Source organism: Galeopterus variegatus, unplaced genomic scaffold (genome assembly GCF_000696425.1).
Source record: "Galeopterus variegatus unplaced genomic scaffold, G_variegatus-3.0.2 Scaffold939, whole genome shotgun sequence".
Classification (NCBI taxonomy): Eukaryota; Metazoa; Chordata; class Mammalia; order Dermoptera; family Cynocephalidae; genus Galeopterus; species Galeopterus variegatus.
The window spans coordinates 88,469-106,137 of record NW_007727050.1 but is presented as its reverse complement, the minus strand read 5'-3'; the positions used below and the strand labels follow the sequence as shown (position 1 = coordinate 106,137).

The following is a 17,669-nucleotide window of genomic DNA, read 5'->3' as shown; positions in this document are numbered from 1 at the left end:
TCGCTTTAAACATGCTTTAAGCTGTTACACCCTGAATGTGGTTTCATCCTTGGAAATGGAACGTTGAGTGCCAGTAGAATCACAAAGTCACAGGAAGAACAGAAATGCTATTGTAATGGAGACCCACTCACTTGTAAATTAGATTTGACACCTGCAATTTGAGATTCTGCCTTTTAAAAAAATAATATCTACTCCCTCTCCTTGTGGGTCATCCAGGAGAAAGGCCATCTTTTTTCTAACCAATCTTTGCCTCAGTTTTCTCTGCCTGCCCAGGGGTTGAAGGGAGCGGAGCAGGGGGTTCTTGGCTCCCGGCCTCCTCCGGTCCTGGCAGCTGTGACTTGTCCCCCTACACCTTATCTGAAGAGGGCTTTTATGGTGCCTCAGCTGTCTTGCCAGCGTCCTGCCTAACGTGGGGAGCCCAGAAGTGAGAGACGTTTCCCTAGCCTTGAAAGTAGTGGAACGGCCGTGTTCCTTGTCTGAATCATGTACTTCTCCTGTGGTAGCAAACAATTACCCTTTTAGTTTTTGGAAGGAGAAGGTCGTCGTGCTTCTGCTCACTTAGCATTGCCAGATTTTCTGTCCGTTTGCTCTCTTATCAATGCCGTTCTCTTTTATGATCTTGTCTAATTGATGTGTAAAAATGCTTAAATGAGGAACTTCAGATTTATTTCTACAATTTGTCATCTTGGTTTTGTTTTAACATTCCTAGAACATAAAAATATTTTATTTCTTATTTTTTTATTTTAATTTATCAATACACAGTATAGTTGATTTTCGTGTCCCTTTACCAGTTCCTCCTTTTCCTCCCTCCCTCTCCCCCTGCCCCCATAACAATCTTTTTGAAGAATCTTTTTTTTAAAAAATTATACATTTAGCGATCATCTGCACACTTTTTAAAGTTATAATCTATCTGCATTTAAGTCACAAACAAAATGTAGAAAATTATAGGGCCTAAGGAAGAGCCAGTGTCATCTGCAAGTAGATCCCCCTCAAGCCACAGAGCAGTGGGTCAGCAGATTTCAGCTCTGTGTAGCTGAGAACTGCCACCTCCAATGCACATTTCTTTCTCTTTCTACCAAAGAGATAATGGGAGACTTTGTTAGATATGTTATGGAAAGAAAGTGACCCGTGTTCATCCCTCCGTCTGTGTGGCCAGTCCAGTAGGCCTGAGACAGGACGAGCACCGAGACCGTTGCTAGATGGCCCTGCCCGCTGGCTGCTCCGCCGCAGGCTGGTGTGAGGCCCCTGCTGGTGCCACTCAGCAGTGGCTTAATGAGATACACGGACACCCCGAGCTTGGACCCCGTCTCACTGGCTGCCGCTGCCTGTGCATGCAGCACTTCCAGAGGCCTCTACAAGTGATAGTTAAACGCTGTTGTCTAGTGGTTTACATGTTTAAAATAACATCAAAGGAAGATTCCAGAAAAATGCAGAACTTTGCATGTGCCTAAAGGAATCTGGATCCATTCGACAGTACAGTCAGGGGTGAATATTGGCGTAATACTGTATTAAGTCATAGAGACAGTAAATAGGTAATGTTGCTTAAGGTTTATAATGTGAAATAGCACCAAAAAAAACAAAACAAAAACTTCCAAATGGTTTGGGATCTACAGAGACTACGTGGTAACCAAACAGACCACGTTTAATAACACACTCTTGGATTTCTGCCCCACTCTCTGCTTTCTTCTTTCATCATTTTAGAAACCATTTCTGTCTCTATTTCCCACCTATGATGAAAGATATTAAAACTATTTCCTTTTCACGTTTCTATCCCAGTCTAACTGGAGATTTAAAACTCCTTCTCTGAAACAGTCATAGTAATAAGGAAACTCGCACTGTCCTTCCTAAACATGCCCCCACCCTTACCTGGATTCTCTTTAGTATTTTCTTCCCTTTTTCTCTTTTTGGTGTTATTATACGACACTTAGATTACTTCACTTGGTTGTGGATTTATTAGTACTAGAAATACAGTGACCCGTTGGAATTATCTCAGAGAATAAGCTCAGAAATGATTTATGGAGAAAGATTAAAGGAGTTATTTATAGCTTGACCAAACAATGACTAAGAGAGCTGACTGTGAACATTCAAGGGACATCAGCACCGAAGGAGGGGGAGAACTGGTTAAGGATCTTTTCACTTGAGCAGGAGGAAGAAAGTCATAGAACAGTAGAAATGAAATTAACAAAGAGAATGGTGTCAACTGGGAATATGTGAAATGATTTATGGATAGCAAGGGACTCCCTAAAAAAAAGGAAAGGAAAAAACCATGGGATTTCTGTCACTTCTGTTTTTAAAAACAGGAAGTGATTGAGACTAAAATCATCCAGGTAAGAACCAAGGAGGAGCATAGGTCCTGTTTCTACCAGTCATTCCTCACATTTTAATTGTTAGATTAGGCACAGGAGAGGCATAAACGGTGTAATGAAGGGATAATTATTATAAAAAAAAATACTTTTAATCAGAATGTCCTTGACATTTTCAGACAAGAATGTTCAGTTCCCGCCCTCGTGGAAAAATGCACAGCCACGGTGCAGCTCTAATGAAAAGATTAATGTTTATTAACTTGTTCTCTGGAACCAGCAGGTTCTCAGGTCAAGATGCTATTATTTTCCTGGTATTATTTTTCAATATCGTATATCAGGTGGATTTGGAAAGGCTCATGGATCTTGTAAGATGAAAGTTCACAGTTTATTCTGAAAGCTTAAAAGCAAAGATTTATAAAATCTTCTGGTTTGAACTTATTCATAGTGACTTAAGTTTCTTGTTTTTATGGAGATTTGTTTTTGTTGATAATCAATTTCTGTCTGAGTTCCAGAAATGCAAAGATACTGTAGCAAAAGAGGTGGCAGCTGACAAAATTGCTGTCTTTGACCTTCTGATGCAAGTTTAGTGACTAATCTGGAAAATAATGAACTGCAATTAACGAAATCTGTACTCATATTCAAGTGTGTTTCTCAGACAGCACATAAAATAATTGAAAGAACTTCCTGCTCTCTAATTAGTTAGATTGAATTAATTTGGCATAATGGCTTTTTTCATGTATCTAGAAGTTTGTGTTCAGATGAAGCTATTTATGTACTTCAAAGTTAGGAATTCCAAATGGTGTCTTTGATTAATCTGGGGAATTAAAGAGTTAATGGTCAGATTTAATTTCCACCATCAAGAGCACAGTCACATTGTTATCCTGTCTTTATTTTAGTGTCTGCGCCTTTTGGTTAGAGCTGCCTCACTCACTGCAGGGATATTTTTCTCCTGTTTCAACACAACTTCAAGTGTGGTAGGTCGATAAAGCCTTGAGTAGAGAGGGCCGTGTCCTGCATGTCTCTGGTGCTCACTGAAAAGATGCTTGTGTTATTATCCATCTTTCCTTACTGTGACTCTTCCACGTATGAAATAGGGGAAACACGCACAAGTTCTAGTCCTTGCCTTATGCACAGGGGGATGCTGTTTTAGACCAGTCGTGCTCGGACTTCCTTGATGAGATGGACTACATAAACGCACGTCCTTGTGTCTCGAATAAGGGTTTATCCTTTTCCTTATTTTAGTTAGCTAAAATAAGAAAACAGATCTATACCTTGTTTTTCAGCCCTCAGTTTTTCTTTAACCCTTCTGGCTCTTTAAAAAAATAACAGATATGAGGGCTGGCCTGTGGCTCACTTGGGAGAGTGTGGTGCTGATAACACAAAGGCCACAGGTTCAGATCCCTATATAGGGATGGCCAGTGAGCTCACATGAGAGAGTGTGGTGCTGACAACACCAAGTCAAGGGTTAGGATCCCTTGACTTACCGGTCATCTTTTAAAAAATGGATATGAATGGATATGAACACTTTCCCCTGTGATTTAATACCGCCGTGATAGATGTGCATGGATATGGCATGCTGGAGTCAACACAGGCAGTTTGCCCAGGCCTTGTGGAGCAGACCTTTTTTTCTCTTAATTCAGGGCAACTGATTTGCTATAGTGATAAATTCTTAGGCACTCGTAGTACTGTTAGAAGACTCCTCTTGATTTTCATTTTCCAGAATCATAACATTTTGCTGTCTAGCTCTGCCTCAGAAATTTATAGGTAATATATTGACATGCTTAGAGATACTAAGCTGACAAAGTTGTCTTCAGAATCACATGTAGTAGCTGATCCTCTCCAGCAAATAAGAGAATTTCTGAGGCAGCAGAGGAGGCAATCAGAAGGCCTCTGCCAGTCATTCCTCAGGAATGGGCACCACGCGCTTTTGTGTGATTCTCTAGACCAGGGGTCTGGCAAACTTTTTTTGTAAAGGGCCAGATAGTAAATATTTTAGGTTTTGTGGGCCACGTGGTCTCTGTCACAACCATCCGTAGACAATATTAAACAAATGATTCTGCTTGTGTGCCAATAAAGCTTTTTTTATAACCTGAAATGTGAATTTCACATAATTTTCATGTCATGAAGTGTTCTTTTGATTTGTTTCAACCATTAAGAATGTAAAAATCATTTCTTAGCTCACAGGGCATAATAAGCAGGTGGCAGGCTGGATTTCGACCTTATTTTTAAGGTTTTTAGATTAACAAACATTTTATGATTTAAGTAAACATTCTTCATCCTTCATGGACACTTGAAAAACTAATAACCATCAGTTTAGATTAAGTGAATATTATATCCTTTAAAAATCTGTATAAATTTTTTCATGTAATATTTAAGTAAGTTTTAATAATTATCATGTAGAAGTTTAGAAGTGAAATAGCTTGATTCTAAAAGTTAAAAAACTATCTTTACTGGCAACTCCAGAAATATTAATATTTAAAATTTTGTGTATGTGATACTTAGAATAAGTTAGACTAACACGTATGTAATATAAAGAAATTAAAAGTCTGGATGGTGGTGTTCACTTTTATCCACTGATAAAATAATGTACTTATTGATAGGAGAAATGGGCCTTTCGGTTGTTTGGTGTAATTAAAATCCAGGAGGAGTTTCAGGGTTAGACCTGATGAGTGTAGGGACTGCTCTTGGAGTTGCTCCCACTGTATCCCCAGCTCTGGCTCAGTCCTTAGAATGTGGTAGGACCTGGTATACATGTTTGTGAATGAGTAAATTAATAAAATCTTCCATCCTTTGTTCAAAAGAAAGTAGAAATAATGTTGCATCTTGAATGGCTTTGGACTAATAATCACAAGTAGAAACTTTCGATTTCTAGATCAGATATAATTATTGATTGCTTAAAAATGTACTTATGATAAACAAACTTAGAAATATCTCGGAAGGCAGCACACACGGTTCCAGAGATGTGATAACGACGTTTGCACACGTGCCGAGCACCCACCCCGCTGCCCCAGCCCCGAGCAGCCTCTGCTTCATGCCAGAGCTCCAGGGCATCTGGGTGGTGCGTGTCAGCTGTGCTGACGCCAGCGGTTCTGTCCACCTGACAGTTATGTTTCTAATTTTAAGTGAGTAACCTGGCATTCTTACTAATACGTCAGTCCTCTGTGTAAACCTGATCACTTCTGGGGTTACATGTCTGGAAGGTGGCAATCCCGCCCACATGAATTCTCCAAGCCACGTCACCCAGGGAGGGGGACTGGTGGCACCAGCTAGCCCTCGCCAGAGGCGCTGTTACCCTGGTTGCCTTCACAGTATCCATGTGTCCAGCTTGGGAAGGGGACTTCAGGTTTCTGATCAATATCACAATCCTGTGAGATTTTTGTGAACACTTGAACACAAGCTTCAGATAGCTACACGTGTCTGATTTTTGTCCGTCATACGTTATTTTTGGCGGCTGGCTATACGGGTAGCAGGGGACCCGAACCCTTGACCTTGGTGTTGCAGGGAACCAGCTGAGCTGACCAGCCAGCCCATTGCTGTGTTACTTTTATCAGAACATTTTCGAAGAGTAGGGAGTACTTAGTTCTGCGCACTACCTCTGCTCTCTCTCGTTTCTTATGTTTTTTCCACTTTAGCATCAGGAAAACAAAAGGTTGGCTACTAGTTATTAGTAGCAAAAAGTAAATCTTATATCTCTTGATAAATATTAAAATGTATTTTTAAAATATTTTCTATACTTGAATTTAAATCATTGATTAGTGTCTAAAAAAACCCAAAGATGTAGAAGATTATATTAATTTAGGCACAATTAAAAAATGGCATTTAAGAACTTATCAAATTCAGGGTAAGGGGTGATTATTAGGAAAGGTTTATTTTCAAACAAGAAAAAATGCATCAGAAAATTCAATGTTAGGAAGTTTTAAAGTGATTATTTTTTCCCTTCAACTGATACCTCTTCTCCCCTTTACCAACCCCTATGCCCAAATTTCTTTTTAAAATTCTTTTTGAAAAGAATGTATGTTCTTTTCCAAATTCTGTATAACTGTATAGTTAGTCTCCTTTGTGTCTCCTATTAAGTAATTCATGTGTTTATTTGTTTATTAATTCAATATACATTAAGATACTGCTTTATGTGTGGAAATACGGAGGTGAATTCATGAGTCATGATCCCTGCCCTTCGTAGAGTTTGGAATTTGGAGATGCTCCTTTACAGCCACGTAGATAGGTGGACAGACCACTGCCACTGATCGTTGTGCATGTCTGGGGATGACTCCGGGGCGGGCAGATCTACCTTCAGCTTTAGGAAGATTGCATCAAGCCTGAGCTGAGACCCAGAAATGAGGAGGGATTCACCAGGGGGAACTGCATGTCCAGAGGGTTCTGAGGGATGCAGCGTGACAGCCAGGCAGGGAGCAGCCTCGTGGGGGACCGATATGTTGTGCCAGGGGGTTCCAAGGGGCGCAGTGTGACAGCCAGACCGAGGGCAGCCTTGTCGGGAGCTTGTGTGTCGTGCGAGGAGTTAAAACTTCATTCTTCTAGGCAGAGGGGTCTCTAAAATAGCTTTTATACCAAGTTAAGAAACTCTGAGCTGATATCCCCTGTATTCGTGTAGCATGTGACAGCCAGAGTTAAAAAGTGTTGAGATAGGATCTGAGAAGTGACCATCCCCCTTTCCCTGAAATATTTCTAAGCCGTCCTGTTGCCTGGAACCTAGTCACTTGTTAGGTTTCAGCAGTGCTCAGTAGACAGGATGACTGCAGGCTCAGCTGGCACTTGAGAACTTAGACCTTTCCCTCCTCTGTCACCAACTCATTTACCATTAGGTAAATGCTCTCTGAGCCTCGGAGTCTGTCGTGTGAAATGTAGATAATTGTTCTTACATTTGCTTGCCTCCTGGGACTACTTCTTCATATTTATAGCTGCAAAATACTTTGCAGTCATTTTTATTAATAGTTACCAGATGTGTCATAAGTATTAATGAACTTATGATCTGAAAGTTTTGAGCTCCTGAAACCAGAGGCAGCTGCCTGCACAGGGGATATGTAAAAGAGCTTGAAGATGCAAACAATACCAATTTGGAAACTTGAGCGGTTATGTGTGAAGGACAGACGGCACAGTGACAGTTTCAGTACACTTTGTAGGTGTATGTAGCACTCTTAAAAAGGTTGCTGAATTCATCATGGGCCAGTGCCAAATATAGAAGGCTCTGTCCCCCCACCCTGCATGCACACACGCACACGTGCACAGATACATGCATGCACACATGCACATGCATGCACACACACGTGCACACTCAGACACATGCGCACACTCAGACACGCACGCGCGCACTCAGACACACACGCGCGCACGCACTTTTTGCTTCCCCGCCCCACACCCGTCCTGTCTGGGTGTCGTCTTTGACTGTTCCCCAGTCTCTGCAGCCAGTTGTTTCAGCTGTTGACTGGTCTTCTTCATATCCCTGAACTTTGGTCTCTGTCTCCTCTTCCTCTCACCATCTATGTTCTGCTCTTATTAGCTCTACACCAAACCGTTGAATTAACTTCTTAGTTGATCTTGCTAAGTTTAGTATCCCCCCCCATCTAAGGATAATCATCAAAGTCATAGTTGTGGTCACAGCTTCATTCAGTAGCCTGGGAAAGCTCTTAGCTGCTTGAAGTTCAGCCATGAGCTCCCCAGGCCGCCTCCACATGGCCGTGACCTTTGTTCCCTCTGCCCAGTGCAGGTCAGTCCATGGGTCTCCCTTCCCCAAGATCTGGCAGAGTGAGCAGCTTTCCCAGGGTAGACAAGCGAATGCAGGGAACACTTTGGGCACGAAGGGGGCTCTACTGCAATCCTGCCTCGGTCATGCCACTCGAGGTGGCTGCAAAATAAAACCACCCTCATCTGGTATTCTAGACGTTCTGTTTGCGATCCCCTCCTCCTCTGAAGCCTCTCTGCTCTTGAAACTCCCCTTCTAGTATCCGTCACCTTCCTTCATGTTAGTCATCTGCTCACGGGTCCCTCACCCCTAGATTGTCACTGAGAGCCCAGCCCCTCCCTTCCTGCCCACGGCACTGGCTGCAGGGCCCTGTATGTGGTAAGACCTGATGAAATCTTTGATGCACTGAATTCATACATGGAGAGTCAGAACCAGTGTTGTGGTCAACCTGGTCCTGAAAAGCATTTCAGCAAATATTTACGAAGCATCTGCAGGAGTTTTCTAATCACAGAGTCATAAAGGAAAATGTGAATTGCTTCCATGTTCTACTTAGAAGGGCTAGAATTTTGTCATTTAGAAAAGGTTTTGTCCTAGGTGGTTACTGTTCCATTATTGGTGGAGTTTTTACATTTTTATGCTTTAAAGGGGTACGTTTCACCTTAATGGAAGTAATTATTCCACATTCTTGTCTATTTTTACTAAGATCTAACCGAAGAATGTAAGTATTGGAGTTTGTGCTTGAGAAACTTTTTTTCTGCCTTTACTGAGAAATACCTACATACTCTGAACACCTTCGCATTTGGGGGACTTTAGATGCTGTAGGGAAAAATAAAGATGCAGACAGCCGCCCCTGTACTCCAGGATGTGAGGTGGAGTGAGGACACATGCCTAAAGCCATGCATGACTTCCTGAGGGGCTGACAGTGGGGCCGATGTGGACGGCCAAGCTGTACCAGTGGTGAAGAGCCGCGTGTCGGGGCCGAGGTAGAGGCTGGAGGCCCTTGTCATGCACAGTGGCCTTGCTGCCACCAGGCCATCCTCTCCATTCTGCCGCGACAGCCGACATTTTGTCTGTCTGGAACACGCCTCTGATCCTGGATCTCCCTGGTCTCCAGCCAGAACCGTCCCCCCCCACCCCCCCTGTGTTTGCAGGGTAAAGCGTGTACCCTTCAGTGCATGCCCTTGGTCCTTACATCTTTTTAAGCCTTATCTTGTGGTTTCCTACTGAGTCACCTCTCCTCTGTGCCTTTTCTCAAATCCTACCACTGTTCCCTCACCTTCTAGCACTTTCCTTCCAAATGCAGTCCCATGGCACATGTGGCTGTAATGGTACCCATTGCCAAAATGAGTTTATTTTGTTCTTGTGACCTCAGGTTAATACCATACTAAGTGGGCCGTCTGGTTCCCCCTGGGCTCCTCTCCCTTTGGTTAAGGTGTGGGCTCCCCGACAGGAAGGGAGGCTCGGCTGGTCCAGCCTTGTGCCCACGGACTGTCTGGAAGGCCTTCACTGCATACTAGCCTCAGGTGTCCAGGTGCACACGGAACCAGAAGCAGCTGGGTTGCTTAGGGCCTGAGGGAGGGAAACTTACAGGTGGGGCAGCTCCGTCTGTAGGCAACTTAAATTACACAATAGAGTAGGGACCAGCTGTTCCCTGAGGATCCAGCAAGAAAAAGCAGCTCATCCTGGGCCTGTCCTGCCAGAGGTGAGCAGAGGGGACAGAGGCAGAGGTGGATGACTCCTGCTTCCTTCCAGAGACGGTCACATTTGCCATATCACTCAGCATCTTCAAAATGAATTTCTGATTCCTTCTCCTCCTCTGCTTCTCTGTTGCTTATCCAGGCTCTCATTTGGGGGATTTTTTTTTTTTTTAATGCCCTTTGAACCATGTGTCCATAAGCCATGAAGTCCTTTCTTGTGATGTTGCTTATGTCCTGTTTATTAGAGAGCTCCTGTCCCTCTTACGTGCTCTCTTGCTGGAATCTCCTTACTGGTTTGCCTGCTTGGACTTCTCTCCAATCAACTGAGTTCCTCTGCCAGGTTAGTCCTGCTAATCTGCCGCATCCTCCTTGCTCAGGACTTGGTGGTGCTCACCCCCTGGTTAGGCACCCAAAGCCTCCCATGTATCCCTGCCTGCTCTGTCTCTGCATAACCGCTGGCTTCCTTCCTTCTCACTTCCTGGGACCCCACGTTGCCATGAGTCCTCTTGGCCATCGAGGCTTGGTGTGGCTTCTACCCACTGCCTGAAGTCTTTCCGGATTGTTCCTGTCCCAGTCACTTCTCCACCTAGGGTCTTGTCATGTTGTCTGTACAGAACCACCCTGGTCAACGTGTGTGTCTATGATTGCAGAGAGGTGCGGGCCAGTGCTGAGCACACACGTGTACTGTTCAGTTCAGCATGAGTCTTGCTTCCCTGGTCAGGGATGAGCCCCTGGTGGGGTCCTCATTTCCTGTCTGGCATGGAGCCCCTGGTGCTTGGGTGCCTGATTGGCAGTGACGTGGTGTCAGAGTCGCAGAGAGTTGTAAACGTTCACCTTGGAGTCCTCCTGGCACTCTCCAGTCTGTCCCATAAGAAGCTTCTCCAGCTGATCCCTCTCCCGTGCCCAAGATCATAGTGCAGTCTGCCTTCCTGGATGCCTTGATGACCAGGATGCAAGAGGTGACTCCATCAGCCGCTGGCGCCTGCCCCACATACAGCGTGTCTGAAATTGTTTGGTCCATACCACAGTTTTTGTCTTAGCGTTCCTGTTTTGATAATTAACTGTAATATAGGTCACTGTCTTCTCCCTCTGTATTCTCCTTGTTATACACTTTTCTATTTTCAACTTGTTAATCATATGATTGCTAAACTTTTCGGTGCTTGCCTGCTAATAGAGTCTGCGGCTTTAATAGCCCACTGCTAGGCAAAGGAGATTTCTATAAACAGAACAATTTTCTTCTTCCAAGTGTCTGCTTAATTCTCAGTTTTACATTTCATCCTGATACATGATCTCAGCGTGAAAAGACTAATGCTAAGCTGGGGAGAAAATAGTCTCTTATGATCTCCTGCAGCTCAACAGCACTTCTGATCTCATGAGTAGCCAATCTTTTTTCTCCCACCGTGCTTCCATTTCTCTTAGGAAATGCTCTCTCTTTGCAGATTTTATTTATTAAAACAACAGCAAAAAGGCCCCAGTAATTTGAAAGAAAAGTCAGACCTCCAAGAATTCGCTCATTTCTAAAAGGCCCTTTTACTCTGGTGTGTGCTTGGTGTTCACGCATTTGGCTGCAGATGGTCTCGTGGGGCCCCCTCCCCTGCTGATACCAGGCCAGGGGAAAGGAGGAGCAGGGCCTTGCCAGCAAGGGCAGCCACCCAGCCAGCCTTTGTGCTCTTTGTGCTGGCTTCCTCAAGTCTGGGCTTTCACAGAAGTCTCTGGAAATGTCTCGCTCCACAGTAAGGGTATAATCCAAAGGTGGCAGCTAGGTTTCAACTTGCATGTGGACTGCGGTCGCATGGCATTGCTCGGAGGCTGCAGTCAGGTGGCATCTGCCATCTGTGGTCTGTGTCACTGCACCTCTGACCCCCGATCCCTGCCTGTTCACTTACTGGGGCCCTGGGTAAGCCCTTTAACCTCTCTGAGCCATGCTAATGCTTCCTGCCCAGCCTTGCCAGTGATTCCTGTGGAATCCTCCGGGGTCATACCTGTCATCTAAGGCGGAGTCGCTGGAGTGCCACCTTGGGACCTGCCCCACCGCCCTGGGCAGCAAGAATGGCACCAGTCGCGACTGGGCCTCACCTGGTGGGGAGTATGGAACGGAAGCTGTTTCAGGACCTTGGATATTGTCCAGATTCTCGACTCGTAGTTTTGTTTGCGTATTCTTCCCTGCATGGCCAGAGATATTGGTACTAAAATAGAAGAGAATAAACAAAACATGTACCAGTTGCAGAAGAAGAGTGATTGAAGGATTGACTAATCTTTTAGAGTATTTATGCTGGTGGAGTTATTGATCTATTGGATTGAGTAAATTTTGCAGCCTAGAGGGTCCATCACAAAAATGGGCTGTTAATCTCAAGAGGTGCCGTTAATTTCATACCCTGAAAGTGCGCCTTGTGGGGAAAAGAGGGCCTCTGGAAACAGGAATATAAATGACAGTTCACGGGAAAATGCGTGATTTATCAAACTGTTGAGTTAAGCCAAGTAACTGTAAGAGACTTATAGATTGCAGCTGTTTCCCAGTTCAAATAAATCCTGTATTTCAAATGGAAAATGACCATTCCTGTAATATAAATAATTTTCCTGTAAATATTGGAAAACATATTTCTTTCTCTGAACGTCGCCCCTCTCTTCCCCACCCACCTTGCCCGCCCCCTGTTCCTGCTTTCTCCTCCCCATCACTGTGACCAGGGAAGGGTCACCTGCCGGCTTCTGCACATGGCTCATCTTATGAACCAGAGAACATCGTACATGCACCTCAGAAACACTAGGATTTGGACAAGCAGTGGCTGTCGCCATCACCATGAGGCATGGGCTTTGTGTGTGTGTCCCCTGCCCAGGTGACAGAAGGGGGAGAGGCCAGCCCAGCAGCTCCTCCTAGCTGGTCCCTAGGATCAGAGGCCCCCATTTTCTGACATGGGTCTGGCCTGCCACAGCAGCCAGAAGAACAGCCTTGTAGAGAAAGGGCCCCAGCCGCGGGGAGCCTCTGTCCCCCTCCATATCCCCTTGACTGCTAGCAGGGAGCCCCGGTCAGGTGGCAGGCCGTGGCTGCTCTTCCTGTGCTGAGCTGGTGACGCTGCTGCGGCACTTTCAGATGCTCTGATGACGTCATCATTTTGATTTTGCTGGAGACAGTGCTCTTCTGGCCTCTTTAGTGATTCTCTCCTTCTCTTTGTGAGGTTGGGGGTGGGCAGGGGATCTGTTTCCAGGGAAGCAGGGTGTCAGCCTGAGCACCGGGAGGCCGTGCTGGGGCAGTGAGGCTGTCGTGTGCATCTACTGGCTGCTGTCCCATGTCGTGCCATGCAGTCCCTGCGGGGCAGGTGTTTCATGAGGAAGATGGAGAGATGGCAGGGCAGGGCCGTGGCACACAACAGGGGCATGTGGCTGGAGCTGATCTGTCCGCCTGCAGAGGCAGGCCCTTTCCCCATCAGAGCTGAGGTGTCCCACATGGCCCTGACCCTGCTGCTAAGCCGTGTACCTCCCTTTCCACAGGCCCAGCGAGAGGGCGTGGGCCCCGGCCCTGCTATGCTGGTGCGCCCGATGGCCCCCACCATCAAGATCTGCGACCCCCCAGCCAAGGCGCCTTCCCCACCGCCCATCGTCGCTGTCACCCCAGCCTCGGAAGGGCAGGACGGGCCCCCTAGCCCGCTGAGTGAAGCCTCCAGTGGGTACTTTTCCCACAGTGTCTCCACTGCGACCCTGTCTGATGCGTTGGTCCCCAGCCTGGATGCCATGGCCCCGGCTGGCAGCCAGAATCCTGGCTCACCCCCTGCACCCCTCTGCCAGGCTGCCCTGGAGGCTGAGTCCCTGTTTCCACCTGTGGCTTCCTGTGCCCAGCTGCAGGGTCCCAGCAGCCACCTGTCACCACCAGTTCCCACAGAGCCAGCTGCTCAGCCTCCCATGCCTGCCCCCCAGCTGGAGGCCCCCATCCAGCATCCCAGGGGTGAAGCTCTCCTGGTCCCCAGGCAGCTGGGAAGACCCCTGGCCCAGGCAAACGCAGCCCCCAGCTCAGATCTGCCCCCGGACCTCCAGTGCCAGGCACCTGCTCCCACCTCCCCGTTCAGGATCCGCAAGGTGCGGACGTCAGAGCTGAAGTCATTCACCCGCATGCTGGGCGGGGGCTCTGGCTGCTCCCCTGGTGCCCAGGGTGAGCCACTGGCCTCAGGAGGGCTGGATGACGGTGGCAATGGGGGACAGGTCCAGGGCAAGCCAGAGGGTGCCTCCGATCCCGAGGAAGCTGGCGACATCCCAGAATGGCTCAAAGAGGGAGAGTATGTGGCCGTGGGCACCAACAAGACGGGCACCGTGAGGTACATCGGGCCGATCGACTTCCAGGAGGGCACGTGGATCGGCGTGGAACTTGACTTACCCGCAGGTGAGTGGAGCTAGTCCACGACAGGTGCTGGCACCACAGGTGACTCCTGGGCTGATGTGGCCTGCCAGGGAAGCACCGCCAGGATGCGTGTGTGCCTGGGCACATCGTCGGACCTCTCTGAGCCTCCCACTGCCACTTTTCAAAATCAGTTTTCTATAGATACAAGTTTCCTTGTGTAACCTCCTGAAATTTCACAGAAACCCAAGACAGTCAGTGAAAGCTACTATACATTTGGTAATGATTTTAAATGCACTTTTTTTTAAGCCACAGAAGCCTCTGCATTTGAAATATAATAGTAGCCACATCTGCTGTGTTTGCTGCGATTGCTCCCAGCTGTTGCTGGGACGTCCCTGGCTACTGGCCGACGGGCTGGGAGCCTCAGGAGGCAGGAAGAAGCTCCCACAAGAGCAGTGGGCCTCACAGTGGCCCTAAAATCTGAGGCAGGACTTCAGGGATACTTTGTCCTTCAGAAGGTTTTTTGTTATTTGTTTTTAAGCAGCTTTTTTGAGATATAGTTTATATACCATAAAATTCACTTGTTTGAAGTGTACGATTCATTAGTTTTTAGTATATTTACAGAGTTGTGCAGCCGTTGCCATGATCTGACTCTAGAACAGCCCAGAAAGAAACGTGATGTCCAGCAGCCACCCCACCCCCAGCCCCTCGCAACATTCAGCTACTTCTTGTCTCTAAATTTACTTGAAACGTGTAGTCTGGACTCTGCTGTAAATGGAATCAGGCAGGGTGGCTGCCGTGTCCGGCTTCTTTCCCTTAGCACAGTGTTATCTAGGCATGTCCATGCCACACAGCACTGCCAGTGCTTGTTCCTGTCTTGGCTGAATTCTGTGCCACACTGGGTCACTTCAGCGGTTCTGAGTGACGGGGCTGTGAGTGTCCGCCTGGACGTCTGTGTGTGGACGCAGGTCTTTGTGTCTGTGCCGGACGATTGAGCATTGCCAGGCACCGTGTGTTTTGCCTCCATCTGCAGCGGCTGCGCCTCGGGTATCTGGGGTTGCAGTGAGGTGGGCAGGGGTGTCACATTGCAGAGACACAGCGGAGGGTGGGAGCAGCGAGGTACTCCATCAGAGCAGAGCTGGGGGAGCTTTAGGAAAAGCAGCACTGGGAACATAGTGGGAGGCAGGGGTCACAGTGGCCCAGCAGGAAGTGATTGTGATCGGATGCTGCCACCTGAGGGAGGAGCTCCTCTGTCACACTGTCGGGATGCTCGACCCACCCTGGGCTACCTGCTGGCTGGGGCAGGGCTGCCGATGTCGGAGTGGGCTTCTGGTGGAGCCCAGTGGGGCCTGCCCCAGCATCTTGGCCACCTGAGGGCACCTGCCTGTCCCTGGCTGCAGACCCTGTGCCTCCTTTGTCTCCAGCCCGTGAGCTTCACTGTGAAGTCACTCACTGCCTTTAGAAATAATTTGGCAGACAATAGCTTGAATTAGAAGTGGTTCAGATTAATGCAGTGCAGGCTGGAAAATGTTTAAAAATGCATTTCTGCTGAAATGCAAAGGGGAATTTGGAAAGAAGTTTATTTCTGCATTTGAGCTCACCAATTAAAGGGGGGTTAGCAAATAATTTTAATTCATACAGCAAATAATAATTGAGCACCTCCTATTCTAGATTCCAGATTCTGAGGATACCTCAGTGAGCAAAACAGAGTCCCTGATCTAACTGGACTTTTATTTTGGAGGGGAGATGAACAAATAAATAGAATTTTGATAGTAGTAAATGGCATGAAGAAAATAAAATGGGCTAAGGGGATAGAGGATGTTGCATATAGGGTGTGTCCTAGCTGGTATTAAGGGAAGCGAGGGCACGAGCAATGTGAGGGGAGGGCCTGGGGCAGGTGCAGCCCAGGGGTCCTGCCTGCTGGAGGCAGAGCCGAGCCACCTGCCCATGAGGAACACGAGCTGCATGGTGGCCAGATCACAGAGGGTTTTGTGGCCCTGTTAGGGAACAAAGGATGACTCGAAACGAGTAGAAGATTTAAAAAGATCACTGTTGTGGAGATTGGACTTGGGGTAGTGTGGAAACAGGAAGGCCACCCGGGAGGCTGGTGCAGACGTCCAGGCCAGGGGTGTCCGGCTCAGAGATGGTGGCTCAGCCTGGGGACAGCCGTGGAGACGGTGACAACTGGTCAGTCAGGGAGAGAGGGACTGGAAGGGTGGGGCGCTGCTGTGGACACACAGTTGGGGCTGGAACATGGCTGAGGGGCCTCAGGGCCCAGGATACGGTGCTGGTGTGTCCGGGTGAGGGATGGCAGTGTCCAGGAGGAGAGAGGTCATCCTTGGGGGCGTGGCCATGCCAGTCCAAGTGCGGCTGGCGAGGCGGGGCCAGAAGATTCCTGATGACTTCTGCTCTGGGCGTCCCACCCCATTCCCCCCCACCCCCCACTCTCCCGGGGCTCTGTTTCGTCCCCTTCTGCAAACATTTCTTGTTTACACGGGAAAGCCATCTTCACCCTGTCTGAACACATCCAGAATGGCATGGGAGTGGCTGTCATTTGGGTTTCCCTTGAACTGATTTAGGAACAAGAGTCACTCTACTGCTGCCGTCCTTCCTAGGCTGACCTTGCCACCCTCAGATGAGAAATAACCTGTGCCCCGGGTGGGGGCGCTCTGCATTGGTAGCTGGGTGTCCCTGGGCTGTAGCACCTCCCCCGCCAGGGGCTGTTGCCCACCCCTGAGGCTGCAGGACTGGGGCAGCCCAGGAGTGTCAGTCCTTGCTGACCACTGCTTGCTGCCCCAGGAGATGGTCATCCGGGCCCTGCTGGACAGCAGCCAGTGCCCGTGAGCCACCTGCGAGGGGCCTGTGCCCAGCAGTGGCACAGAGGTGGCCGTCTGGGGACACTGTGTCAGCGTCCTCTCCTCCCCGCAGGCAAGCACGATGGCTCGATCGGAGGCAAGCAGTACTTCAAGTGCAGCCCTGGCCATGGGCTGCTGGTGAGGCCCGACCGCGTCCGCAGGGCCCCCGGGCGGCGGCGCAGCACAGGGCTGCGACCTGAGGCCCGCCGCAGCGCCACCCTCTCGGGCTCTGCCACCAACCTGGCCTCACTGACGGCCGCCCTGGCCAAAGCTGACAGGAGCCACAAGAACCCCGAGAACCGGAAATCCTGGGCCAGCTGAGCCGCCAGCCAGTGACCACCTAGAGGAGCTGGGCCCCTGCAGCCCCTGCAGGACAGCCTGGGCAGCTGGGAACAAGGCCTTTGCATGACACCGGGCTGGTGACCTCCCCGGAGGAGGAGGGGGAGGTGGCAGCAGCTGAGCCTGTGGGCACGGGAAGCTCCAGGAGCTGTAGGGAATGTTCGTTGCTGGTGCCTTTTCCTCTGTTCTGGGCCCCCCTTCATGTCTGAATCTAAACAGCGATCCTCACTGTGCCTTTCCTCGCCCCCGCAGGGCTCCCCTCGGCCTGGAGGCCCAGTGCCCCCTGCCCTCGCCCCTCGGGCTGCCTCCTGGGCTAGGCTTTGCTGTGTGCAGGCACACCTGGCCCCCCTGACCCGCTGCTCTCCATGGGGTTTCTTAGCGGTTCCTGTGCGGGTGTTTTAGCATCTCTGCACCTGGAAAGTCTTCTGTTTGCCATATATTCCCTTAGCAGAA

The 17,669-nt window shown here is 48.5% G+C and overlaps 1 protein-coding gene across 1 annotated transcript in view; it reads left to right on the top strand.

Annotated features, from left to right (window-relative positions):
• Positions 1–17,528, top strand: part of KIF13B (kinesin family member 13B) — a 160,856-nt gene extending 143,328 nt beyond the window's left edge. Inside the window, exons 39-42 of the mRNA XM_008573609.1 lie at positions 10,595–10,657; positions 13,185–13,649; positions 13,731–14,067; positions 16,951–17,528. Of these exons, the coding sequence (XP_008571831.1) occupies positions 10,595–10,657; positions 13,185–13,649; positions 13,731–14,067; positions 16,951–17,198 (1,113 nt within the window). The 3' untranslated portion in view covers positions 17,199–17,528. The remainder of the gene's footprint in view (positions 1–10,594; positions 10,658–13,184; positions 13,650–13,730; positions 14,068–16,950) is intronic.
• Positions 17,529–17,669: the final 141 nt, after the last annotated feature.